Below are 25,756 nucleotides of genomic sequence, written 5' to 3' on the forward strand. Positions count from 1 at the left end.
TATAACTACCATCAGCATCCCTTTATTTAGACATTCTGTATGGAATTTAACAAACAATACTTTAACAAACAATACAGCTTTCAAAAAGGTGCTTTATTCATAAGGAATGCATATGTTGGAGATGTGTTTATAGTGCTTTCTGGCATACAGGAACCCTTGACAATGTAAAGCATGAAAATTCGCTAACACCCCTATTTGCAGTGATAACAAGCGTGGTCAGCTAGGGTGGCGTGCAGGATCGGGTAGCCGTTGTCGATTGCGTGCAGTTCGTGCTTTTGCCCAACAGGCACATGAGACGGCACGGTGTGTACAGGGGAAACGCTCACTTTTACATTAAGGGTATGAGCTAGTTCTGGAAATTGTCAATAACTGGCATGACAGCAGATACCTTTGTTGAAAAATTGGCAAAGTGGAATGAAGGCCATGCAGTACACCGTAGAGATTGCGGCTGGAGGTCTAGTAAGCGACTCCTTTGGCAGTTGCCTCAGATCCTGGATTCGAATAGAGGTACTTTTTTTTATTCCTCAGCTGAACTGAGTGATGCCCAGCACTACAAACTTTAGCTTGCAACCTGTCTGCTTCAACTCATAGAGCTCCTAAACTCTAGCTACTTTTCCAAGAAGCACGTATCCTCCTCTTCACTGCAACGTTAGCACCTTGTCATTTGTGCAGGTGTGTGCTGTGTGAAGGCCGATTAAAGACTGTCCACTTCCTATCACAGCTTCCATCTTGGTTTTTTAACCGCATGAACTCTGGTAGGCACTCCTCAGCAGAGTTCCTCCCTAGAAGAGCAGCATATTATTTGAGCCCTTATTGCACCACGCTGTCTCGCGAGCCTGCCATTTCTAAATGGTCCTGTAAAATTTTGAGCCATTAAAAGGTTCTCTCGCATCGTGCACACCAGTGTGACACACACACACACACCCAGCCGCTCTGTGAGAGTCGCTCCACTTGAAGAAGGCAACAACACCGGGTGTAGATCACCGGTCATTTTCTTAAAGGCTTGTGACGACGACCACTGCACCAACCCATTAAGTGCTCGGTCAATTTCGCAGGGCGTGCCAGACCGGGTTACCCGCCTAAAAAAACCACAGTTCATATCCCAGGCGTGGGCACGCTGGTCGCAGTCCATTTTGGAACGCTCGAGCCTGTCCCCTGGCCCATCACAGGAAGAAAACGCGCCGGATGAGGAGGCCTACAAAGGCACTGCCGACGATCCAGATGGCGGCACTGTACGCTAAGCGCATGTTGCAGCCGGAGCTCGCACTCGCGGCCCGGCCTCCCGCGTTGGCTGCACTTTCTTCGCTGGCAGCGGCCAGCGGCGGCTGCTGCTGTGCCAGCCGCTCTGCACGCTGGGCCAGGATCCTTGCCGCCGCCAGACGCCGCTTGACCACGTCCGAAGTGTCGTCCGGCGGGTGGGCCGCCACCTCGGCCGATGGTGTGCTCCGCGATGCAGGCTCACTCGCAGGGGCCTCAGTCGGTGTCCTGCTGTCAGTGCTGCTTGGTGGCGGCACTGGCGTGCTCTGCTCCGCAGGCTTGGTTTCACCAGAGCCAGGGGTGGTGGGCCGCTCACTGGCGTCCTGGATAAAGAAATACAGGTCACACACCGCACGAACGTTGAGCTACTCAACTCAGAGCTGCCACACTCAAGGCTCACAAAGTGCAGGTTAAAGAAGCAGAAAACACGCAGTTTTTTTGTCAGGGAAAAGCTCAACTGAAGCAGTGTAGAAGCAGAAGTTGTTTGCAGCAACTGAAACAATTCAAACTTCACTACACTTGAAAAAAAGAAGAAGAAAAGCAGGCAAAAGCTAGCTGGTGGTTGGATAAGTTCCTCAAAAACCAATGTTGCTGACCTCCTAATGTCAAGCCCTATGAGCCACAATAGTTGACTGTAGCATTGAAAACACACAAAACTGGTACACCAGGTGATGTTTGGTGCAGTAAGGGGACAGACGCTAAAGGCTGAAAAGCATTTTCACTGGAATGTCACACCCTTTCAACTCTGTTTCAGCTTTCGCCCAACAAGAAACCGCGGTTGATCTGATTGCAAACGAAAAATTACACCTGGCACTTCTCCCACCTTTCCCTTTCACTCTTCCGCGACACGTAAGAGCACTCCACACGTGTGACGAGGGACTGCCTGCCCTCAAAGACATTTGAGTACGGGAGGTGCCGCCGTCCACGAGAACAAGCTGGAATTACCCGTGTGATTCTACAGCATGGCGGCCGGACAGGTCGCGAGTAACCTCGTACTTCCGCTGCTGGCTGTCATGTACAGACACCGACAGTAACAGAGGGAAATGGCTGGCCCTAGCAGTCACCCACAAAAACCTTTGACCTGTTTCTGTAGGGCTTTGCCAAACATTTCACTGAAAAAGTGAGAGAAGCTGTGTCTTTCAGAAAAAATGCTCAGCAGGACCTCGCACATAGATGTACTTCTCAGTTGCATGCATAGACAGGCTCCACAATTCCTGTTTCGCCATTCACGATTTGCAACATCACAAGCTGTAGTGTAGGAACCAAAAAGTCCAACTACTGTAGTTTCTACACTTCAGTGTCCCTTCAAATAGCTGTTCTCTAGCCAAAGCGATCATGCAGCACAGTACAAAATTTTACGACGCCACTTTTGTTTCTGTTGCTTGCTCTATGAGCCGCCATGTTACATTCTTTGGCCAAAGTTTCAGGCCACTGTGGTTATCACCTTGCTAACAATTGACACAGAGCCCCGGTTGATATTTGCTGTTTTGCCAGCTTTCTTGCAAAAAATATTCCAGTTCTTCGACCAGATTTAGGGGAAATCCCCAAGGTTGAGTAAGTTTCTGCGAAGGAAAATTTGGCATCCACCTCAATGCAGTTTCCTCCACTAATATTCCAGTTGCATTCACAATGCTTCTGCTTTGAATTCTTTTGGGTGCAGTGGCAGGCATAGTGGGGCCTCGAAGGTTTCGTCAAAGATTGCCCCTTCAGAGCTGTTGCAGTTCAGAAAGTGAAACAAAGTTGCTCAAGGTTTTAGATTTCTGTTGGCCATTCATACAAACAAAAAATAGGCTGCGCATCTGCTTACTTGTTTGCACATGTCGTTTCAAGATAGTGCGTCGGCCACGTAAATCCATTCAATTGTACCGTGTTCCACAGCTCCCTGTTAAGGCTGTTTTCTACATGCCATCTACTGGAATCGTCCGATTCTGTTGAACTTCTTCGAATGCAGTGAGGAGGGCGAATGTCGCAGGCGATGATGGGAGATGGCGTATTTCATTTGTATCGCAAATAAAGCATCTGCATATTTTTAATAAAGGAACACTGCAAATATCACTTATGTATTGATTTTGTGCCTCAAATCTGCGTAATGGTTTGTTTTTGTTCAAGAATGTTGACAAGCATGATTACTGCCACCACATCTAGCTGCTTAGGAATGGTTGTGGGTATATCATACCTACCAACTCTTCAAAGTTTTCCATAAAATGCATGAATTTTGACCCCTCTTACGATTTTACAAATCGCGCCAGAAAGTTTACGCATTTTCGAGAAAAAAAAAAGGTGGGGGGGGGGACCATCTATTAAACTTTGGTACCTTGCGCCGCCACAAGAGAGCAATATGTACTTTTGTTACCACCATCTGCAGAAGCTGCGATTTCCGTCGTCTTCGCAGGGTAGGCTACCCATCCATGTTCACGACTTTCAGCTACCTCCACAAGCCTGTTTATAGCACGTTGTTCGGGGGCCGGTTAGGACTTCTGCATTCGCCTCACAATTTGTGTGACTGCCGTGTCCGATGCAGTACAACCGCTGTAGCTGCTTCGCAGTGCAGTGGTGGGCTTGAATCTGCGACAGTACTGCCAAGTGTCATCGAAATCGTACATGTCAGAATATGCTTCTCCTGCCCAATGGAGTTGTTGCTCATTACTCTTCAAGACTGACAGTTTTAACATATTGTTGGGAAAACGTGAGAACAGTTGTCACAAAACGCTAATCCCTTTAAAATTAAAGTATGCTTCCTTCCTTCCGGTCCACAAGTTCTACGAATTTCTACCATGCTGGCAGGTATGGTATATGTTAATCGTGTCTTTCAACCTGTGAAGTAACTTTGGCCGGACGGCTGAATCGAGGGACAGACATACAGAGAGACCAAAATTTTTGGGTTCAAGTTGCCCAAGAAAGGCTACCATTTTTAATAATGCTCAAAGAGTAACAAAATATTCAATGAGCATTAATCACCAGGCTTAAAACTTGCTGTAAATGTAGCAGATCTTAGTTGAGGATCTGTCCGGTAGATACAAAAGACCTTTTTTGTATCGATGTACTTTGGTTATGTAGGGTTTCCTTTAGGGGTGTGTGAATACTCGAATATTCGAATACAAACTGAATAGCACCTATGCGAATAATTCAATTCGCGAATAGGATATCTACTACTCGATTTTTTTAATAGTTGAGTGGAATTTCCGAATGTTCCCTGGCTTTGCGAAAGCGAGACACGTCGCCGCGTGTTAATGCACTGCTGCTACACTGTCTGCTCGGCAAGTTTCATGATCCAAATCGGGCTTTCGACGAGTGCGCCTTGCAGAGGCTGTAAATTTCATCACGCTGCACGGAGTAATCTGCGATTGCGTCGATAAGATCTTTTTTTTTTGAGCCGATGCCATCGACTCTGGCCGCCATTTTGTATCCTGCAACTGGAGATTTACATGTTAGGGCAGCTTCCGGTAAAGACAGCCGCCGTTTTGACAGTGCTTCCGTTAATTTAAAATCAAAAGCGGTTGCAGATCTGGCTATTTTTAATGCAGTTGGTGCATGGTTACTGGCGGCGTTTCTGGCGGCGATTTCTGGCGGCGTGGCTGCTGCACTTGAGAAAAAAGGATGCAGGTCGTGGTTAGACTGCATTACCATAATAGTTTTTTTTGTCAAAAGGCTCCTGGCAAGTCAGATACCAAATAATGCGGTCAGCTTTGTAATCCGACAGCGTTGAGAGGTTATAATTACTTGAAAATGGCCCCAGCTATTCACTAACAATCTTTGGTTCGGACAAAGGGCAGCTTTATTCTCCCAAAGCTTATTTCTGATGGTCCCTCGTATGTCTAGCAAGTGTGCCTGACATTTTCAACCAGTTTCCAGCAGTTTCGTTTTCGTTTTCACATTGCGAAATTCATATTTGGCGCTACTACGCAGTTACCCAACTACAAGCTCATTTGCCATGGCGCCTCCGTTGCCCGCTACTGATCCTCAAAACAAGCATGCCGCTCGCGCTTCCACTTTATCTACACCTTTCTTCTGCGATAAGAGCTTCCGCTGAAAGTCAAACGATAACACCAAGTTGTCGGGTATCAGTTCAGACGAGGAGAACGCTTCCAATTGGCCTTGAACACCGCCAGCTGTTCACCGGCCAGTTTCGGTTTCATACGAGGGTATTTCCGGAAGTCTAGTGTCGCTTCTTAGTAGTACTGTTTATTCTGACAAAGTCTCCAACAGCCTTGCATTTGTTTCTTTTCGAAATTGTTAGGTGGCGCTGCAATGTAGTAGGCTCGTAGTGCTGAACTCGCTTCACAGCCCGACGGCGGCTTGGTGAAAGCTTGCTGGGCATGATTCTAGCGCATCGTACTTTATTCCTGCAAACAGGGCTACCATAGTGAGTCAGAACATGACAATAAACCGCAAATGAAAGTTCTGATTGATAAGTGATCATCAGAACCTCAACAAGCATCAACCAAAGAGTTTGGTTCTCAACTCCAAGCGGATTTTTTCTCATCGCTTGCTTGCCTTAATATTGTGCCGGTCATAATCATTGACAAGGTGTTTTTACATCACGTGGAGGCTAATTTGGGCCTTTAATAATGTCAAACCACCAAATTTCTTCTAGAGAACTACCCAAAATAGCAAAACTTGAAATAGAGGTTGGGCTTCACCACATGGCACGGGCACCGCGTGGGCTAACATTTATTTATATCTGACAAATTGTACCGCGCAACTCAATTTTTTTTCTAGGATGGGTTTTTGAAATGTCTACCTACAAAATGCATATTTTAAAATTTTTCTACTACTGGTGGTTTATTATACACAACTTACTTTTTCCTTATTTTCTTCGACGCGTGGACAAAAATTTCGAATTATAATTTTTTTCGGAATCCTTATTTAGGAAAACATTATTAAAACTGGCGTCGTTGGAAAGCGCGTGGAATAATCTGCATTTTATGTCACTGCAATGTGTGCCTAACCAATATGTATAGCACAAAAAAATGTTTTGTTAGACCCTTTAAAATTGGTCAATTTCCCGCGGTAACGAAAGAGTTAAGGTTGTGCCGTCTTTTTGCGTCCTGTTGTTCACGCCTGCAAAATGTTTGCTCCTGAGTTACGAGGTGCTGTGTAGTCGTTGCCTATGACTGCAGTACAGCAACTACAGTGCAAGTCGGGATTTTTTTTTAATGCGTACGTTGCCTGCTCCGGATTCCTGGAGTACCGCCGGTGCGAGTTGAAAAGTGCGTTCTCCAGATTGAAAAAGAACGTCACCACTCCCACACATGCAAAGCAGCTTGTGCTTTTGCTCAAAAACTAATGAAAAATCGAGGCCTGTAAAAAAAAAAAAAAATGGTACTCGATATTCACTTTGACATTGAACTTTTTTCCCAAGTTCGATTCGATATACGATTCGAAAGTTACTATTTGGCATTTGCAGACCCCTAGTTTCCTTCCAATGCTGTTTGATTTTAACCGGTGCTGCAGTGACTGCGAGCACTCTTGCCCTCCCAAAGGGTGCTTTAATTAAGCATTGGTAGGTAGCACATCCAATTCGATAACTGCCATGAAATCTAGCAACAGCCTTGAGAAGATCCTCCCTTTTTTTTTTCTTGGATCGCTGGGACACTCGGAGTGGCGACGAAGTCTTTACCGCGTCAAAACACCAAAGAGTTTCTTTCCGATTGCAGTGCAAGTTGCGCAATCAGCGATAAAATGCACCGCATCACCAATTTCAAATGGGATCTGCGCAAAAATGACAGTTTTTTTTTTCTCTCCCCGCCAAGGATGAACATGTGGGATGTTTTTTGCTCGCCTTGAACATGATCTGTGCAGCCTGTTCTCTCGCCTCCTTGTCGGCAGTCATGTCCTGAGGCTCTTGTGAGTGCTCCCTGAGGAGCTTGGCGATGGGGCCGCACTTGGGGCAGCTCCACGTCTGCGACCTGGAAGTGAGGACAGAAAACAAAACAGCTCTTTTAAGCCCCGCACTATCATCCTTCTGCAGCTGAAAAAAAAACTTGATCACTGCAACAAAGTGAAAAGTACAGACTGTGTTGAGGTCAAGCTGAATGAACATGTATGCACACTTAGTCTCACGGTCAGAAGTTTCAGAAAGTCTGACGACCGTTGCTAGCCTCTCTGCCAAGCCCTTGCTTGCTAGGGCATGTGCCGTGCTATTATAGCCAGAGGGCACCACAGCCACCAGTAAACGTTTTTGCAGCAGCATTTCAGTGTCTGCGACACCACCGCGGTAGTGTGCTTGTTTTGAGACAGAGAATGTGCAGGTCTTGTTTATATCGTGAAGAGCTGTGCTTGTCAACCTAAAGTGTCAAAACTTTCATGGGGCTTTGTGACAACTTCTGATATGACAACATTCTGCAACAACTCCCCAAATGAAATTCAGCCGACAAAATACACGTTAAAATGCATCAGCCCTTGCCACTAAGGCAGAGGTGAAAATTTATGTGTCCTCAAGACACAATCAGCTGTACAAGGCGTGCACAAACAAGCTGTATAAAATGACCACAAACATAGTTTACAGAGCAAGCGCCATTTGTTTCATCACTTTCTAGATTAATCATAAGAAAGCGAAACCGTCCTTAGTGCTCCTATGTGAACCAAAGCAAGTTCTTCGTTCACTTGTGTTACATCATGCCTCCCGGGCCCCCTTATCACGGCCTTTCCTTTTCTGTTTCCCTGTTTTTGAGTCGAGCTCTCTCTAGCTTCTCAGTGCATGTGCAGTGCAGAAATAGTGTGCGTTACCTTGGCCAACCGTGTGCATCACCCAGTGGGTGCTAGGTCTCTGGAGGGTGCCACCAACTGGAAACTCAGGAGGCCTACACGCTTCCTTACTTCCAGATGTCACACTAGCAGGCTCGCCCCGCTCTTCCCACTGGCAGGCTTCCCACCCAATAGTGCTAGCACACACCTCTGTGTTTTTGCCCAGAAGTGAGATACCATTAGCTCAGTACTTGCCCAGAGTATAGTGGTGAGCAGAAGGTGCAGTTTTTCCATCTTGGCTTCTGTCTGAATAAAAGACTTTGGCATGTGAGACAAAACTAGGAAATGAAATTATGCAGTAAAAGCGTTGCTAGTGTACCCTAGCGAAACCTGTCAGGACAGCAGGTTCTAGGTTGTGGACCCACATATACTGCAGATTTTTGTACCGTACTGTATTTGTACCGTGTTGCACGCTGGATGCGCCTCATACATTTGCTGTTCATTGGCTGCTTTCATTGCCTCCCTCATGACTTCTATGCACTCGTCCCTTTTCTCCTTCCTCTGTTCCCGTAAGCTTTGCCCAGTGTCTCAGGCTTCCTTCCAATACTTTTGCCCTCTAGGGAAGAGCCTTTACATGCATCGACGCCCAGGCCCAGCCTCTCCACGTGGAGAACAAAGAGCAGGTTAACTATACTCGGTTACAACTCAAGAACAGCACCACCTCATGTAGTGTATCACTCCGCCAAAGCGCCAAACCCGTGACGTCAGAGCACGCGCGTTTTGAAAGGGGTTTGCTATGAATGCGTGAAATCGTCTGCCTTGTCTCACGCAGTTTGTTTGTCGTCACTAGAGTCGTTTATAAGCATATTAAGTCCAAAAAATCACGGGAACGGCTCACGCCATGTTCAAAATATTCCCAGTAACGTCCTACTTGCACCGCGCGGAGAAACATCCGGCTACGGTGATAAGGCACAGCGGCAACTTCTGGTGCCGTTCTTAAGTTGTCACCGAGTATAGAACAACGAAAGTGGTTCCAAGGATGTCCTTGCAAGAAACCTGGGCAGCAAACGATGGATTCCAGCTATGGGAGAGGCCCTTGTCTCGCAGTGGGCGCAAATTGGATGGCCGTCTTACTTTTTCGCAAGCTGCTTGCGTTCCTGAGCGCTGTAGTCCAGGGATCCGATTGCACCACTTCCGTGTGTTGGCATGAAACCGATGATGGCCAGCAGAGCAGTGCGCACTGCAACGAATTGGAGAGGACCATGACCACCGTCGGCAAGTTTCATCCAAACCATCCAAAAGTGCATGCACTCACACGACCAAGATGGCTGCCACGATTCCGGATGGTGGCCCGAGATGCTCAGGCAGATCTTCTTGTTGGTCTCGAAGCGCCCATTTGGCTGAAACAGACAAAAAAAACAAGAGCAGTCTTCAGACCAAGTCTGCAGTTAAAAAAGCTAGCGCTTATGCTCCAGATAAAGCCTGGCAGACGAGATGCGGGATGACATGATACTTGCACCAGAAGCGCTTGCTCCTCTTGCTTCGCAAGTCAGATGGGCTGGCAGGAGAAAACACAGGACGGTGCACCAGCCAGATGAGCACCACGGTTCAAACTGATGCACACACCCTCGCATCACTTCGACCATCGTTATGCTCACCTGGCTGGTGCGTCGCCCTGCGCTTTCTTTGGCCAGCCCATGCTCATTTGACTTCTGAAGCAAGGAAGACATGCATTTCTTATGCAGGTATCATGTCATTTCAGAATGATGGCTGTTGTTTCACAGAATCTGGCTTCAGGCGAAAGTCTAGGGATCAGGCCATTTTGGGCTACAAATGACAAATATAGCTGGCTTTTGCACAACTTTCCGATGGTGCTTCGCTTTTTTAGTTTTGCCCGGGATTACCACGAATAAATTTTGCATACAGCTGTGCAGTGCTTCAGATGTGTTCCCAATAACACAAGCCCCATGGCCGAATGCCGCTCACAGTTTTCTCTATGAAGTTTTAGCTAAGACCACTGAGATTTGTGTTGTGCTGCCTGCACTCATTAATGGCAGCAGCAAAAATAGCTTGCATTTTGCACCATTAAACCAATTGCCACTGAACCTCTCGCTACTTGTCTGCCACTGAAACTTGTTCAATCTTGATCTGACACTGCACACGAGACATGGATTCCATGTACCGTATGACAACTGCACAGATACTTATCACTGAACAATCAGTGTTTTCACCTACTATGGTAACAGAGCATTACAGCACCATTAGCAGGTCATTAAAGGCTGGATAACACTGTTGCTTGAGTTGGAAGGTCAGACTTTTCAAAGCATTTCTGGCTTTTGTTTAACAACAAACCATGCCTGGCTTTTCTAAAACAAGTAATCAAAGCTGTCGAATTTTGGGGGCCTAATGCATTGAAGCTACACCTGGGCTATGGGGCATGCCATAGTGGATTAATCTTGGCCACCTGGAGGTTTTTAATGCGTGCCGAAATCTCGACACACAGGCGTTAGAGCTTTTCGCCTCCATCTGAAAAGCACCACAACTCCTTAGCCCCTGAGCCACAGCAGCGCATCATAATAAAAGCTGTCTTTTGTATCCTCATTATCCTCTCTTTTGTGTGTGTGTGTGTGAAGCAAGAAAAGCAGCATTAGTATGGAGCCAAGATGATTTGGTGGTGGTGGGGCCATTTATGGTGCTGAAACCAATGCCAATCTGGTCACCTATCATCGTTGGGGAATTGCACTGGAATTTGTTACAGAGACAGACAACACAAAGACATATACTTTGACGAGAAGACGGTGCAAATACAGAGTGTGTGTGTGTGTCTCGGTGTTGTCTGTCTCTGTAACAAGTTCCGGCTCAATCCCCCATTGGTGGAGGGCCCTGATAGGGGGCTCTGACCCCCCCTCCTCCTCCCTGAAATATTTTTTAGCTTCAACATTTTACACCTTTCTATTATATGTCACTGATGCGCATGATTGATATGCGAAAATAGGCCAATATATATTTTCAACATGGCCACCACTGTGCCCGCACATGGAGGAAAGAATACCCGCAACTCCCCCCTTCTCCTCCTTGCCCTGCGAGAATAATTTCTGAATACCGCCCTCGGTGCTATACCAACTAGCCCAACACGAAGCTTTAAAGAAGTTGGTCACCCAGCTTCTGCTGTGATAAATGCAACTTAGGTTGTAGTAAATAACAAATACAGATCCCCTACAGTAAGGGGGTGACCATAGCTTGCATTTTGATTATAAATCTTTCACAGTGCACTTTCCTATTAAGGAAAAAAACAACAACCAAAAGCGAAGCTAAAGCAAGGGTGGCCACGTGTGGTGTTTGAGAGCGAGAAGGAGTCTGCTTGGTATACTTTACACTTCTCAGTTTATAGGAAGAGGTGTTCAACAAAAGTCCCCAGAGACGTTTATTCCTTATTTCTGGATGCTTATTTAGCCTTTATTTAGTGGGAATACACCAATAAACACCACCAACTTCACTAACATTTCCTGCAAACAACTGCAGCCAACCTATCGACACAAACTTGCTTTCGTACGTTAGTGTCCATTTAAATGTGTCGGCCAACAGTGATAGCGAAATTGCCATGTGGTACGCTAACTGCATTCCTAAAGACCTCCACAGATTTCATGTAAAAGGCAGTTGGGAGAAACAAAGTTAATGACACTGCTGACTGCCACTTAAAAGATTGACTGTTTCGCCCCTGTGAAGTGACAGCAATGGCAAGTTACATTTCGCACAAGGCATTCCAGTAGCTAGCTCACCGTCAACAGGATGATGCTGGGTGGTTTCATGGGGTAGTCGGGCGGCAAAATTACACGGCCATGGTAGACACCACCTTCAAACTCGGACTCTGGAGGTCCGCGAACGGTAAAGTGCCACTCAAACAGGTTGTCCTGCAATCAACGCGGATTTTCAGCACTGGGTGTGCCACGAAACGCAACCCAGCAATCGCTTCCCTTCTTACTTCAAGAGGTTGCGCATAATACTCTTCAGTCGCTTCGTGGAGCTCCTGGGCTTCTCGCATAAGCCGCTTCACGGCTGAAAAAAATTTATCATTAAATATCTAGTTCTACAAGGCCGCTACTTCGCATGCACCTCGCGATCACAGGTCTAGCTCACCTGGGCTGCGGAGGTTGTATTGCCCCTCCATAACAAGCAGCTGAACGTCGCTCTAACTCTAAGACGCCGAAGGTGGTCTACGAAAAAAGGCAACAGAGTTTAGTTTCGCATGTCGAGCAGCCGCTGGGCAGGGCGACAAAGGGCACGTAGTTGCCATCCAAACATGCAAACCTGACGTGGCTCGACAGTCGACACGCAGATGCTACACACAATAGGAGCACCGCCTACTTAAGAAATGATTGGCTCTCGGCGTGTTCGCACGCATACGTACGTAGCTTGTCCTCCGTGGAGCGAAATAACTTGCTGAGGGTAGAAATGAATTTGCGGCGCAAGTGCTACAGTCAGGGCCGCGACGGCAGCGACGGCAGCACCACACCGAACGGAACCAACCGACCGAACCACCGTCAACCAACCGTCAACAAACGCCGATGTGCCTCGTGCTGTCACCGCTAGAGGCGCCGCATGACAAGCCGCTTCAGAGGAAACTGAACTTTTGTGGGCATTTTGTTGTTGTTATTGTTGGCGTGCTTCTCACGTATGGCATCAAGGCAATCAAGGCGGATTCTGGTCGTTCAATCTAGGCCAAGCATGCATATGAGCGCTGCTGCTGCTGTGGCTGCTGCTTTGCGCGATTGGTAACTAATTAGTTTTTCGTGGTACTGAAGATGTGGGCGTGCAGAAATTGCGCCCCGTCGAGCACAGCTGCTCCGGCCGAGCTTTGTTTAGCAACGTCGGTATAGTCTACTATTCGCAGCAGCCGCTGCTTCCGCTCTGGCTGGATGCCGCCGCAGCTGCCGTGCGGCTTTGGGGCCACATTGGCTACGTCATGAGATGAGCAGCGATTGAGTAGGAGTTCCTCATCATCGGCTGCGAGGCGGGCGGCCACCGCGGGCGACTCTCGGCGGGCCCCGGCGATCGTGTCGCGAGATCATGGCATCCGCCGGTGTTCTCCCGACGTACTTGAAGTACATCAGCGTGGCGCCCGGTGGGTCAGCTCGTAAGACGCTACGAGTGCGTGAGAAATACATCGTGGTGTTGATTCTGGCCACATTCTTGATGGTCTGCATCGGCGCCGTGTTTTACCTGCCTGAGCTGCGCGCTTCCAACGCTTATCGGCACATGAAAAATGCCGGCCCGGACCTGCTGCTGCCTCCCCCACACGCGGTGGACTACGTGAACGTGCCCCGCCACAACGGCGTCGCCGACGAGGAGGACCCGCACAGGGCCGAGGACCGAAACAAGCTGCAGGAGAAGATCATCCACGACCTCGGCTTGCACATGCAGGTGGACAAGCCCGAGGAGGCCAGGCCAGCGTCCTCCAAGCGGACCTCGACGGTCGCCCGGCCACTCGTAGAGCAAACCCCCGCCGTTGGGCAGCCGCAGGTTTCGGTTGTGCCCGACCCGCAGAGAGAGGCCGAGAACCGCGAGCGAAGAGAAAAGGTTCGAGAGGTGAGTGGGATCTGTGCGCAACGCGGTCGTGTGTTGCAGTGCGCCCCGACTCGGTCAACGTGTCCTAAATGCCGGGTTGTTGGCTGCGGGCCGCGACTTCGCCACGGAGCACTTCCCGTGTCGCACCGCCTGTGAGCGTGGCCTCCCTAGCCAACTGTTCATTGCTCGTCCGAACGTAATCCGTGGTTACCACGTATTTATGCACTCCTGCGTATGAAACTCACGTTTATACTTTTTTTTTTTACGATAAAGGCGCCAGCTGTGTTTGCTGTATTCCAATCGGGTAGGCGGTATCGTTCGTGCACTGCTCCGTGCGCACTCATACAGATACTTCATTATCCAGCGCTCGCGTTCAATGAATGCTCACTAGCCATGAACGCCGGCTAACAAACGTTTGTACGCATTCATGGCTGAGGCAGCGAAGCTGGTAGTTTAATACTCTTTGCCCCAGTTTCGTATATAGCAGTAAAGACTGTGTTTTGTTACACTCGTACACGTCGACATTCGGGCAGAGGCCCAAAAGGGGCCTTGCCCGCGTACCTCCCGCATTGTTTTTGAAGGGCGGGTCAGCAGTGAACCTTCAGGGCCTACGTGTGAACATTCACAACACTGAATGTTCAGAGTCATTTTTAAATTCAGATCAGCACTGAATGTTCAGAGCCAATGTACTAATGAAGCAACCTGCTGCTTTGTGCAGTATATTTGCAGTCTTCGTCCGAACTGTATTTACATGTGAACCAGGCAAAGCTATGACACTTAAAAGGCATAATATATGTATTGGGATGTGAGTAATTTGGATCAGAAAGTGCATTCGGAAGTAAAGAATGCCTTGCATTTTCTGAATCGAATTTTTGTTCAGTTCCTTAATTGCGAGGGATTTGAAGGCAAGGACAGGAATTTTTAATTTGGGAATAAAAATTGTGCTATGCTTTGAGGTCTGGTTGGAAGGAAAGCTGGCTGTGTGCTGAGTAAATGGAATTCTAAGTATTAAATAACATTAAGCAGCACAGAAGTGGAGCTGTCAGTGCATTTGTACGGATTTATTTAACTCACCCTTTGCGGTGTAGTCGCCTTTGTGTTAATTTTTAGGCTCACATTTTATTCTTCCCTACATAACCACTCTTGGAAAAGATCTTGCACGTTGCATACTTGCTCAGGTAATGAATTTTTTCACCCCATCTTTCAAACTCATCACACTACATATCATTTTGTCTGTCTGTCTCTCTCTCTCTCTCTCTCTCTCTCTCTCTCTCTCTCTCTCTCTATATATATATATATATATATATATATATATATATATATATATATATATATATATATATATATATATATATATATATATATAGGGAGTAGTAGAACTTTGAAGATGGTAGAGAACACAAGAGAAGAAAAACTTCGAACAAGGTAAAAGCACGATTGTGGCCTACGTTTCAGCAAAGAGAACTTGCTTTCCTCGAGAGATTGCCCTGAGGAAAGCAAGTTCTCTTTGCTGAAACGTAGGCCACAATCGTGCTTTTACCTTGTTCGAAGTTTTTCTTCTTATATATATATATATATAAAGAAAATGAGATGCATCGAAAGAGGACTGGTTTGGGTACTGGCCTTTGTCAGGTTATTCTGACGAAGGCTGGTCCCCGGTCAAAACGTGAAAACCATTCCTCTTTTGGCATGTGCATCATTTTTTCTACTGTAGAACACACGAAGAAAAAAACCTTTGAACAAGGTAGCGACCTCAATTATTGCCAATGTTTCAGCAAAAAGACTTGCCTTCGTCAGCGCAAATCTCACACACACATATGAACTTTTTTTTGTACGGGCTTCTTGCTAGGGAATGATAGGTATTTTTTGTTGTCTTTTGTATTGCAATAATGGCAGTGGTGTTCACTGTAAGAGGCCAATAAAATTACATATTAGCCAGATTAGGCAAACTTGTTACTCTTAGTTTACCTCATGTGGAATGAAGTGAAGTGAAGTTAGAGAAATGAAGGGAAAAAAACAGTAGCTGGAGCTAAGTGAGTAGGTGGTACGAGTATTACTAATATTCAAAGACAGCAGAAGAAAGACAAGAATTCTCAAGCACAGAAGCAATGCTCGTGACTCAACCACGTGCAAACACTTGAAAGGATGCTCCCCCCATGTGGCTTCAAACCAACTGGGAACAGCCCGCCTGATAAGGGCAGTGATAAGGAGGCAGTGGCAATCGCAGATGTTGCAATGGCATGCTGCTATGGCACGTTTCTGTGGAAAGAGAAAAGATGATTGGCAGGCATTTTGAGGAAGAAACCGTGTCACTGCTGACGTCTGTTTCGAGAGAACAAGAGAGCGACTGCTTTGCCGTGCGCCATACAGAGGATAAATATAAGTTCTTTTTGTCGTGCGCTTGTGCGTGCCTGTAACAATGGGAGCCACATCTGCTCCAGAGCGGCCTTATACTTTCCTGAGCTAGTAATCATTCAGTAAACCAGTTCTTCATATTTTGACTCTCTTCCCAGTTGACTTCTCGTAGCAAGCAGCAAAGCAGCAGCAACCATGAAGCCCTCTTCTCATTTACTGCAACTAATGAACTGCTCCTATTCAATCGTCTTTCCAGAGAAAAAGTACTGCGACTTTAAGTTTTATGTTACTGAAGCTGATCCACCATTGTGGCCGATGGCAACATTGGCAGTTTGCTTCTTCCTTCTATTTTTTTTCTTCAAGTTTTGTTAAAGGGATTTGTTAAAAAGAATGAGTTGACCTGTTGTTAGTACAGGGCAAGAAATACGGGTATTCAATCTTTGCAGCTGGAGTTGCCCAATAACACAGAAAACACCTCATCATAAAAACAAGCATTGTAGTCATAAAACATTATTCTGCAGACTGTGAAAGGGGTTGCTAGATGTTATCTAAAATGTTTTCCCTAAGGGTATAGAGTAAGATAAAAACCTGTAAATGTAAAATAAATGTATCGGAAAACTTTTCTCAGGCACATATTAGTGAACTTTTTCTTGACCATATGGATGGTAGTGCAGAAGAAAGTCAGCATTTTGTAGGCAGATTACGTGACCTAAAATTAGTTTTGCAAGCTCGAATTCTTGTAAGGTGTCACAGACATATAAACGCGAATACTTATGCAGGTTGTCCACAACAGCGAGAAATGAAAAGTTATTGCTCTGGACAATTATCCAACCACACCAGCAGTTGGGGTTACCACTCACCATGTTAACCGATATTTTCTACTTCCCCTATTACATGACAGTGAGGCTCTTGCTTGACAGAGTGATGTTTTCCTTGCGTAAAGTTGAGTGTAAAACAGATGAGGGAAATGTCAGCTTCAAGTACTTTATTTTTGAACAAGGAAAGCATCACTTGTCATCAAATGAAAGCTGAACAAGCCATTGAGGGGTCTCACCTTTCCATTCAAATGAGATACGTAATTCTTTAGCCCTTTGTGCTCTTTAAATGTCCATTCATTCATATCCAGCTTCATTGGCAGACGTTACGTGTACGTAGCTTGCTTGACTGACAAACACAGGTGAATGCACTTCGAGGTCAAGAAAAAAAACAATGATCAGTTTTGTGATGTCCTTCCACGTCAATGGTATGACATTAACATTTCAGCTTCAACGCAAGTAAGAAAGCTCATCACTTCTGGGATGGCATTTGTCATTTTAGGAATACACAATTGAGGGAGCATCGGGAAAATGAGCAGTCCAGCCACTTGAATCGTCGGCTTGTGTGTTTTGAGTGCATAAATCCGGAATCACAACTGCTAAAGGCGTTGTTAATAAGTCTGCAAAATGCTTTAGCTGTGTGGCTGTGGCTGAACTTGGGAAAACAGCTGCTGTCTTCTCTCTCTCCCCAACGTTCGGGATAGCCGCACAGATCTGGCACGTGCCGAGCTGAAGGGAACGGAGTATACCGGATCTAGGCACCGAGATCTGCGAGTGTTAAGGTCATTTCTGGTTTGTTGTTTCTGCGCTGTTTTCTGCAGTGGCTTAGTAGTGGAGGCGTTGAACTAGCTAGCACAGTTTTAAGGGTATGATTCTCACTGGTGATGGTTGTTTTTATGATACATGCAACACGTAATTGAATAACTATGTATACGAGATTATCACTCACTTTAGTGGTTTAAATTGATCTGTGGACCTTACTAGGCACTTCTTATAGCCAAGGCACAACTGTGAAACTTGAAACATCAATTTAAACTTTTTTACTCCCTTGTTGTTTGAAAAACAGCAATAAGTTGCCAAACACTGTGTGGTAACTGTAATCTATGAAAATGCAATTAAGACTATTGACTTGTTTTTGCTCGTCGTGTAATTATCTTAGTGGCTTTTATATGGGATAGGTCCCATCCCACTCATCCCCATCCACCTGCATTTTAACCCAAGAAGCATAACTGGTAGGTGCTGAGCCAAGGAAGTGCACAGAAAGTAAAAGGCTACGCTAACCTTTGCCCTCTTTTTTTTCTTAGTTCTCCGTAACTTCAGTTGCCGTTATTATGATAGTATCTTGACATTAAATGTGAACATATTGCGCATACTGTTTAATGTTCCTTGTCCTTCTGTTATACGCTTTGTGTCAGAGAGAGTTTCAACAAAGGGCATGTATGCAGTTTCATCAAAGGTCATGTCATATATTCATCAGCGGGCGTCTGCAGCACCTTCCGCTGACGTCTTTTCTAATGTCGATGCCTTTGGTATTCTGTCCCTAGGGTTGGTGTCGTCAGGGTCAGCCTCGCCGAGGCAATCTTCAGCACAGGCTACAATCCTCGTAATTGGCTCTGATGATTTCAATGGGGCTTAATTGGCTTATTTCACCCGGAGTGCGATGACGAAGGCTATCTTAGCAATGTCAGGGGCTGCGGAACCTTCAGAATTAATTAACAAATGACGAGTCAAGGCTAGAGGAAAAAAATGCAGAGCGAGGACTTTGGCCATTTCATAATTTGAGCCACGTGCAGCGACCCCTTCCCTGTTGTGGTGGCTCTGTGGAAAGGGGGTTGTGCTGCTGAATGCAAGGATGTGGGTTTTCAATCTCCACCTGTGGCACCTGCTCTCCTGACGATGATGGAAAGCATAGATGCCCGTATGTACGAGATATTGGCGCACACTAATGAACCCGAGGTGGTCTAAACGAATCTCTATTCATTCCTCCATGTCCTGGTCTCATGGCCGAGATGTTGCTTCAGTGCGTAAAACCGTGATTTGAAGCTGAAGTGGGAAAATCGGTGTGTGGCTGTCTGAATGGTGGTCTGCTTTGGGAGGGGTTATATTTTTTTTTAACCTGGTATAGTCCGGTAAGCAGCGATGCCACCCAGATCAACTGAGGTGTTGGAAGGCTGTTGTTTTTGGTATGTGGCTGAATGCACATGTAGTGCTGAATTTGACACATGTCGAATGATTTAACAGCAGTACCTTTACCGTACCGTTAGTTATGCCTGTGACAATCGTCCCATGAATTTCTTGTCTTTGCACATTGTTTAGCCTATGTGGCTGGCAGTTTTTAGCTTAGATTTCTATGTTCTTGATAGTCTCTTGTTGTTGCTTTTTATTTGTTGTAACTATTTTTAGGGATCTCGCAGTATACACACAGTATTTCAAAGGTACTGTTCGAGCTTCTAAATGCATTTTTGTTATAACCCTGGCTCATCCAAGTCAAACATTGCAGTACAGAGATTTGGCCTTCTGCTTTTTTTTTTTTTTTTCATTTTTTTTTCAATTACCATGTGCAATGACAATTGTGATTCATGATGCGTTGATTGAAGGCCTTTTTCATGGTTGCAATTCCAAGGACGATAGTGTTACACACAAGCATGGCCAGCATTTCTGAATGCGTTATATAATAAAGAAAAAAACAACAGTGGAGGAGGAGATTGTGCTCAAACAGATGGTTTAATAACCAATGTTCATAGACATCTGCAAAAACAAAACCGGAGGTTCTCACTTTGAAGGAATTGCCAAGAACACTAGAAGTGCTGTCCTCATGTGAGTAACGGAGTGGGCCGGTCTACGTGTACCCTTAATTGGAGAATATGTATAGAGTGGGGTAAATTGGTGACAGAGCAACTTCACGACACATGTGCACACTGACGGGCAAATTTTTGGCCGAGAGGGTGCGTGTTCAAAGTGGGTTCTGCCGCGTCGAAGGGGCACTGGGGCCGTGGGATTGCCGTGGCCACTAAGCGCGTGGCGGCTGGTGTCGTTGTGCAGATGATGAAGCACGCGTGGGACAACTACGAGCGGTACGCGTGGGGGGAGAATGAGCTGCGGCCGGTGTCCAAGAAGGGCCACTCGGCGGGCATCTTCGGCAAGACCGCCATGGGGGCCACCATCGTGGATGGCATGGACACCCTCTACCTCATGGGCATGGCCGAGGAGTTCCAGCGTGCACGCAACTGGGTCGCCGACAACCTCAGCCTCAACGATGTGGTGGGTATTCTTCCTCTTGGCTTGGTATCGAGGCCGGTTTAATACGATAACACTCCTCTAATAAGCTTGTCTTAAGACCAGTGCAGTCAGTGAAAGAGTATGTATTTCTTGACTATTCATCTGTCCGGCATCCTTCAAAAAAGTAATTGAAGTTTTAGTGGTATTTAATATGTGTTACCGTTGCATGCTTGCTGCATTGAATGCTCACTTTTCTAAAGGTCAGCATGCAGTTGGTGAAAGGATATCTTCGGTATTTATCTGACCGGCATATTTCAAAGAAGTGATCAAAGTTTACGGTGGTACTGAATATATGTTACTGTTGCCTGCTTGCTGCATTTAATGCTCGCTTGAACGAGCATCCACTTCAAACTAAATTGTGTGTCCCACATAATTTTACCTTATCAGAATATTTGACATTTTCCCCTGTCCCAAGGGGTGATGGGAAAATGTTATGGGCCAAGTTTAATCAAATTAGTAGCATTTATGTAGGTAGCTACCCTAATATCAAAGCCCAAAATCATTGTACGGGTATCTTTTATACTTTTTGACCCCCACAAAGTTGTCCCAAGATTAATTATCCCAAAAATAATTCATTAAGGGGGACACTGGTCTTGAGGACCGAAAATTTGCCAAAAAAATCAATTTTCTGTATTAATTTTATTTGCAGTCTACAAGTCCCAAAGAATGTACCTGCAAAATATCATAGCTGTATCATAATTATTCACAAAGCTGTCGCCCTTGAAGTCGCCTAAATGACCATTTTCGCCTGTTTGCAATCTTCGTGCCCTGTTTTCTCCGAACCAATTTTTTTCCCATATCGTCAGCTGTCGGGTACAACATCTTGGGATTTACTGGTTCGATTTACATCATTTTCGCTGCATTTGAAAGCTTATGAACTGAACAGTGCAATAAAGCCACAAAAGCATAGAATTTCTTTTTGCTAGCACAAGATTTTATGCAGTTAGTTTTACAAAAACATTGTAAATTGATGACGTGACATTTACGAATTTTACAGCGTTTGCAGAAACCATGCTAAAATTACTGCAGTGGTATAGTTGCACTCCTTGGTCCTTCTAGAGCACAAAGGGATAAAAGCTGTTTGAGTATTTCATAGGTGCATAATGAAAAAATTGCCCGAAACGGAGTGACATAACATGTTGCACAACTCTAAACTTACACCCCATAGACGAAAACTGACTGCATATTTGTGCTCCGGATGTTGAAATACAGTCAATGTGTAAATCTCAAGTTAAAAAATAACAAAAATGTCCTCAAGACCAGTGTCCCCCCTTAATTTGGCAAATACTCTGTAGCATTTTTATGTGTGATGAGAAAGGTTTATGCTGTGTGTTGTTCTTTCCGCACCCAGAACTCGGACATCTCCGTGTTTGAGACCAACATCCGTTTTGTAGGCGGCCTGCTGTCGTGCTTTGCCTTGACCGGGGACACGGTAAGGGCGCCGCCCGCTTTCCGCAGCGGTCCTGCCACTTGGGATACAAGTATGGAAACCAAGGGGGGTTGTGTGAAACAACTGGGCGGCATTCCTCCTCGGATCAGGTCCTCAAGAATGGAAAAAGAAAACCTGTGGGAAATGCTAATGCGCATATCTTTTTTGCTTAAATTATGCTTGAAATAAAGTGAATCTCCGGTAGCGTTTTCTTGTTAAACTTATCACTATTTTTTGTTTGTTTATGTGCTTACACGTGTAGTGTCTGGGTACAGTGGGAACGTTGGTGCACGTTTTTATTTGTTTGTCGGAAAATGACATTTTATAGTTTGACATTATAAACTGAAGCAGACCTTGAGCAGTCTGATGTTTAGTGGCCACACCATGTTTGCTGAAGAGGGGAAAAATTCACTTTGGTTTACTAAGGCTTGACGTTGGGCTAGTTGGGTGCACATTATTCACACTAAATACAGCGCAGGGACGAGGACGGAAGAAGTGACAAACTAGGGGCAGCGCCCTAGTTTGTCACTTCTTCCGTCCTAGTCCCTGCGCTGTTTTTGGTGTGAATAATGTGTCACTTTGGTTTACATTTTAAGCCATCTGTTTCTCTAAAGTTGTGTATGTAATTCCAAGACACATAAGTTGTGTATGTAATTCCAAAGCACTTCCAAGGCACATGGAGCCTCAAATTTGCAGACATAAAAATTACCTAGAGCCCTAGCCATATAAAATTCGTTTGATAAGTTTTTCACAATAAGCTAGCAAGTTTTTCTCAAATAAGTTTCCTGTTTTCTGCATGTTTTAAAATGTGCAAAAAAGGGTCCTTCATTGTGCATCATTATTCTTATGTTCTGGCTACTGAGTGCCAACTGAAATGTGCCAAGGGGCAGGTTTTTCGCATTGCTGATTTCAATATTCTTGTGCGCATGTCCTTTTGTTGCAGCATCTGCCCCTGTGTATGCATAACAGGGGCAGATGTTGATTGCCTGGGGACTTGAATTTACCCGCAACACTTGCGAGGAATATTGGGAAGCAAGGGCGGCGCGGCTTCCTCTTGTGACTGGTGCAGATGTTCAAAGACAAAGCGGAGGAGATTGCCCGACTCCTACTACCAGCCTTCAACACACCCAAAGGAATTCCTCATGCCCTCATCAACGTCAAAACGTATGTCTTGTCTTTCTTGGTGAAAAATTGTAATTGACGCATTGGGTGTTTCGTGTCTTGATTATAATGGAAAAGCATTCTGTTGAAACGTGCTGCACTTCCAAGTTCCTTGATTAAGACATGGGATTTTTGTTGGCCGTTTCATTTGGCACCGAGTGAAATTTGTCAGAGTTGCTGGTAGCTTTTAAAGTGCCGCGATGATTACTGGTGTTCCATTTTTTTTCGCTTTTTTCGCTGCTGAAATTGAGTTTGCTAAATGTTTTCCTTTACTTTCTTCCTGAGTAAAACCTTATGGGGTTCGTTACCCCTTGCTTTAGGTGAGTTGAGGCAGTCCAGGGCAGTGCCACTCAGTGTTAAAGTGCTGTTTTGATGCCAAAGGTTAGGTGGGCACTGTTGTATAAGCGTGGATCTGTACTGCAGCCACAAACATCTGTGTAGCACAGTTAATGCCGCACAAAGCAGGAGAAGTTTTGTCGGAGACGGCCTAGCGGTTTAAGTGTTGGCTGCAAAAGTGTTAAAGAGGAACTAGTTAGTATGAAACAGTACCCTGTATAATGCTGTTGTACTCCATGGAACTTGGTATGATGGTATTGTAGCCTTAGCACTATGTTGAAATGTGAGCACAAGCCAGACACGTCAGAGGGCAGCTTAGGTGGGCTACTAATTTGTGCAAAAAAAGGACCCAGTGTTCTTTCACTGCCACGCTCGAAGCCGTTTGGGGATGCACTACAAAATGTTCGGAACCAGGTCAATTGTGGGGTAAAGGAGTTCAGTATGGCCCTTTCTCAGGTTTGCATGCGAGTTTCAAAAGGCTCAGGCGCAGGCAGGCCGGTAGTAGTCGTCCTTCTCTGCTCTGTGGAGGAAGAGCGGGCGTCGCACTGCTGCTGGTGTGCATCGCAGGGGCGCGAGCAAGAACTACGCATGGGCTTCGAGCGGGGGCTCGATCCTGGCGGAGCTGGGCACCATGCACCTGGAGTTCTCGTACCTGAGCGACATCACGGGCGACCCCGTGTTCCGGGAGAAGGTGGACCGCGTGCGCCAGCTGCTGGCCGACCTGGACAAGCCCCGGGGACTCTACCCAAACTACATCAACCCCAAGACGGGCCGCTGGGGACAGCGTGAGTGGATGACCGCGCGCCCGGGTCCAGGCAGAAACAGCCTGTTCGCTCGCGCCGTAGTTCCTTGCTAAATAGATATACCAGAGGCAGGCACGTACCCAGGATTTTTTTCGGGGTGGGGGGGGTAACTTTTCTATGAAAATTAGGGGAGAGGGCGAGGGTACCGGCCATTACTAGTACAAACACGATGAACGCCCAGCGTTTACCAGAAAGGCGCATAAACCTCCATAGAGAAATGAAATTAGGTGCATCCGCCTTTGTGATGGAGACGAAAAGCAAAAAGCAAAGATCCCTACACGAAGTTTCCAAATTTAAAAAAGAACAGCAGTAATAAATTATTTATAGGAATAAATACGTGTACTGCACTGTAACTATACATTCCCTCTGCTAATGTTAAGGCACATTTCCGGAGCATCCTACGCGTTATACGCAATCGAAGTCGGCCGAAATGGAAGTGCATGTAGGCACCCGAGAGTTCAGATCTCCGTAGCAAACCTCTTGCACTTCCATATTTTTCTCCAAACAAAACCTGTGGCTACTACCGTATTTACTCGCATAATCCTCGCACTTTTTTTTCGGAAAAGTCAATGTAAAGTTAGGGGTGCGAGAATTATGCGGGAAAAAAAAAAATCCGGTGCACAGTGTTGCCAATTTGCCTTATGCCAGTCCCGCTAAATGTAGCGGTCGTTTTTTGTATAGGTAAGCTAAGTGTTGCCAACAGCAGCTATTTCTTTTTATTTTATTATTTCCAACGTAAACAGGCTCCCGTCGATCAGCGATCATAAATTGCCGCCATTGCTTTCTGGCGCGCGCCTTATCTCGTCGTCGTATGTGCGTGCCCTACTCCAGTAACGCACGTTGAAGTCGGTGACGCCGAAGTGCCTGCCTGCGGCACGGTTGCCGTGTTCGATCGCGTACTCTTTCGCTTTCAATTTGAAAGCGGCAGTGTAGCTGGCGTTCCTCCCCATGGGGAAGCGGCACCAAGCACAAAACAATTAGATCAAAAAGTTCTCAAAACGGCAGCGAGCTATCCACCACTGACGCGAGTGACTCACTGACTGCTGCCGCTCAACGGCGGGATCACGACGGCGACACGACGACACAGCGGGCTGCGCGAACACCGTCTAGTTGCGCGCACGCGAAACATGCGCGAAACTGGCTCAAGTACAGTGCGAGTAGCGTGTTAGGGCGCCTGTTAGGGAGTAGCCATGCAGGTTGTTAGGGCGCCTGGATGGCCTTGGATACACAGCGCTCTCCGCCGAACGGAGAGGCGGCGGGGGAGGGCGCGAGTTGGAGAGCGCGTGCACCATGCGGGTTTCGCGAGCAGGCAACTTTCGCCGCTGCAAAGTTGGGGGTGCGAGGATTATGCGAGGAACCAAAAAATTCAAGTTTTGGTGGGTCACATTAGGGGTGCGAGGATTACGCGAGTGCGAGGATTACGCGAGTAAATACGGTAGTTATGAAAGAAGGAAACAAAATGCTAGGTAAATCAGAGATTTCATACGCCTAATACCGTGTGTTATTACCGTATTTACTCACGTAATCCTCGCACTCGCGTAATCCTCGCACTCGCGTAATCCTCGCACCCCTAATGTGAGCCAGCAAAACTTGGATTTTTTGGTTCCTCGCATAATCCTCGCACCCCCAACTTTGCAGCGGCGAAAGTTGGCTGCTCGCGAAACCCGCATGGTGCACGCGCTCTCCGACACGCGCCCTCCCCCGCTGCCTCTCCGTTCGGCGGAGAGCGCTGTGTATTCAAGGCCATCCAGGCGCCCTAACAACCTGCATGGCTACTCCCTAACAGGCGCCCTAACACGCTATTCACACTGTCCTTGAGCCGGTTTCGCGTGCGCGCAACTAGACGGCGTTCGCGCAGCCCGCTGTCGTGTCGTCGTTTAGCAGCAGCAGTCAGTGAGTCACTCGCGTCAGTGGTGGATAGCTCGCTGCCATTATGAGAACTTTTTGATCGCTTTGTTTTATGCTTGGTGCCGATCTGTTTGTTTTGTGCTTGGTGCCGTTTCGCCATGGGGAAGAACGCCAGCTACACTGCCGCTTTCAAATTGAAAGCGATAGAGTACGCGATCGAA

General features: G+C 46.4%; 2 protein-coding genes across 3 annotated transcripts in view; one reads left to right on the forward strand and one right to left on the reverse strand.

Moving 5' to 3' along the window:
* Positions 1-72: 72 nt before the first annotated feature.
* On the reverse strand, positions 73-12,500 carry LOC144152987 (ubiquitin-conjugating enzyme E2 J1-like). 2 transcript variants are annotated; one of them, XM_077684601.1, is made up of 8 exons: positions 12,353-12,500; positions 12,082-12,158; positions 11,927-12,000; positions 11,724-11,855; positions 9,260-9,344; positions 9,079-9,184; positions 7,040-7,166; positions 73-1,580 (listed from the first exon to the last, which is right to left on the reverse strand). In XM_077684601.1, the coding sequence occupies exons 2-8, from the start codon at positions 12,110-12,112 to the stop codon at positions 1,164-1,166; spliced, it is 972 nt and encodes a 323-aa protein (XP_077540727.1). In that variant the 5' UTR covers positions 12,113-12,158; positions 12,353-12,500; the 3' UTR covers positions 73-1,163. The 2 variants fall into 2 exon arrangements, with proteins under 2 accessions (XP_077540727.1, XP_077540728.1); XM_077684602.1 differs by having other exon boundaries at positions 12,253-12,487.
* Positions 12,501-12,595: 95 nt separating this feature from the next.
* Positions 12,596-25,756, forward strand: part of Alpha-man-ia (alpha-Mannosidase class I a) — a 32,195-nt gene continuing 19,034 nt past the window's right edge. Inside the window, exons 1-5 of the mRNA XM_077684600.1 lie at positions 12,596-13,530; positions 19,722-19,940; positions 21,310-21,390; positions 22,457-22,551; positions 23,452-23,669. Coding sequence (XP_077540726.1) covers positions 13,012-13,530; positions 19,722-19,940; positions 21,310-21,390; positions 22,457-22,551; positions 23,452-23,669 — 1,132 coding nt within the window. The 5' untranslated portion in view covers positions 12,596-13,011. The remainder of the gene's footprint in view (positions 13,531-19,721; positions 19,941-21,309; positions 21,391-22,456; positions 22,552-23,451; positions 23,670-25,756) is intronic.

This window comes from Haemaphysalis longicornis, unplaced genomic scaffold (genome assembly GCF_048455015.1).
Source record: "Haemaphysalis longicornis isolate Haplotype H1 unplaced genomic scaffold, Haemaphysalis longicornis Haplotype H1 scaffold_9, whole genome shotgun sequence".
Lineage (NCBI taxonomy): Eukaryota > Metazoa > Arthropoda > Arachnida > Ixodida > Ixodidae > Haemaphysalis > Haemaphysalis longicornis.

Bases quoted from the DNA above. Each gene is read 5' to 3' on its own strand.
- LOC144152987 (XM_077684601.1), bottom strand. From the start codon at position 12,112: ATGGAGGGGCAATACAACCTCCGCAGCCCAG. The intron at 9,345-11,723 runs GTGAGCTAGCTA...TGTCTGTTTCAG, and splicing joins CCAGCATCATCCTGTTGACG to CCAAATGGGCGCTTCGAGAC. The intron at 7,167-9,078 runs GTAAGACGGCCA...CCTCACTTCCAG, and splicing joins CGCAAGCAGCTTGCGAAAAA to GTCGCAGACGTGGAGCTGCC.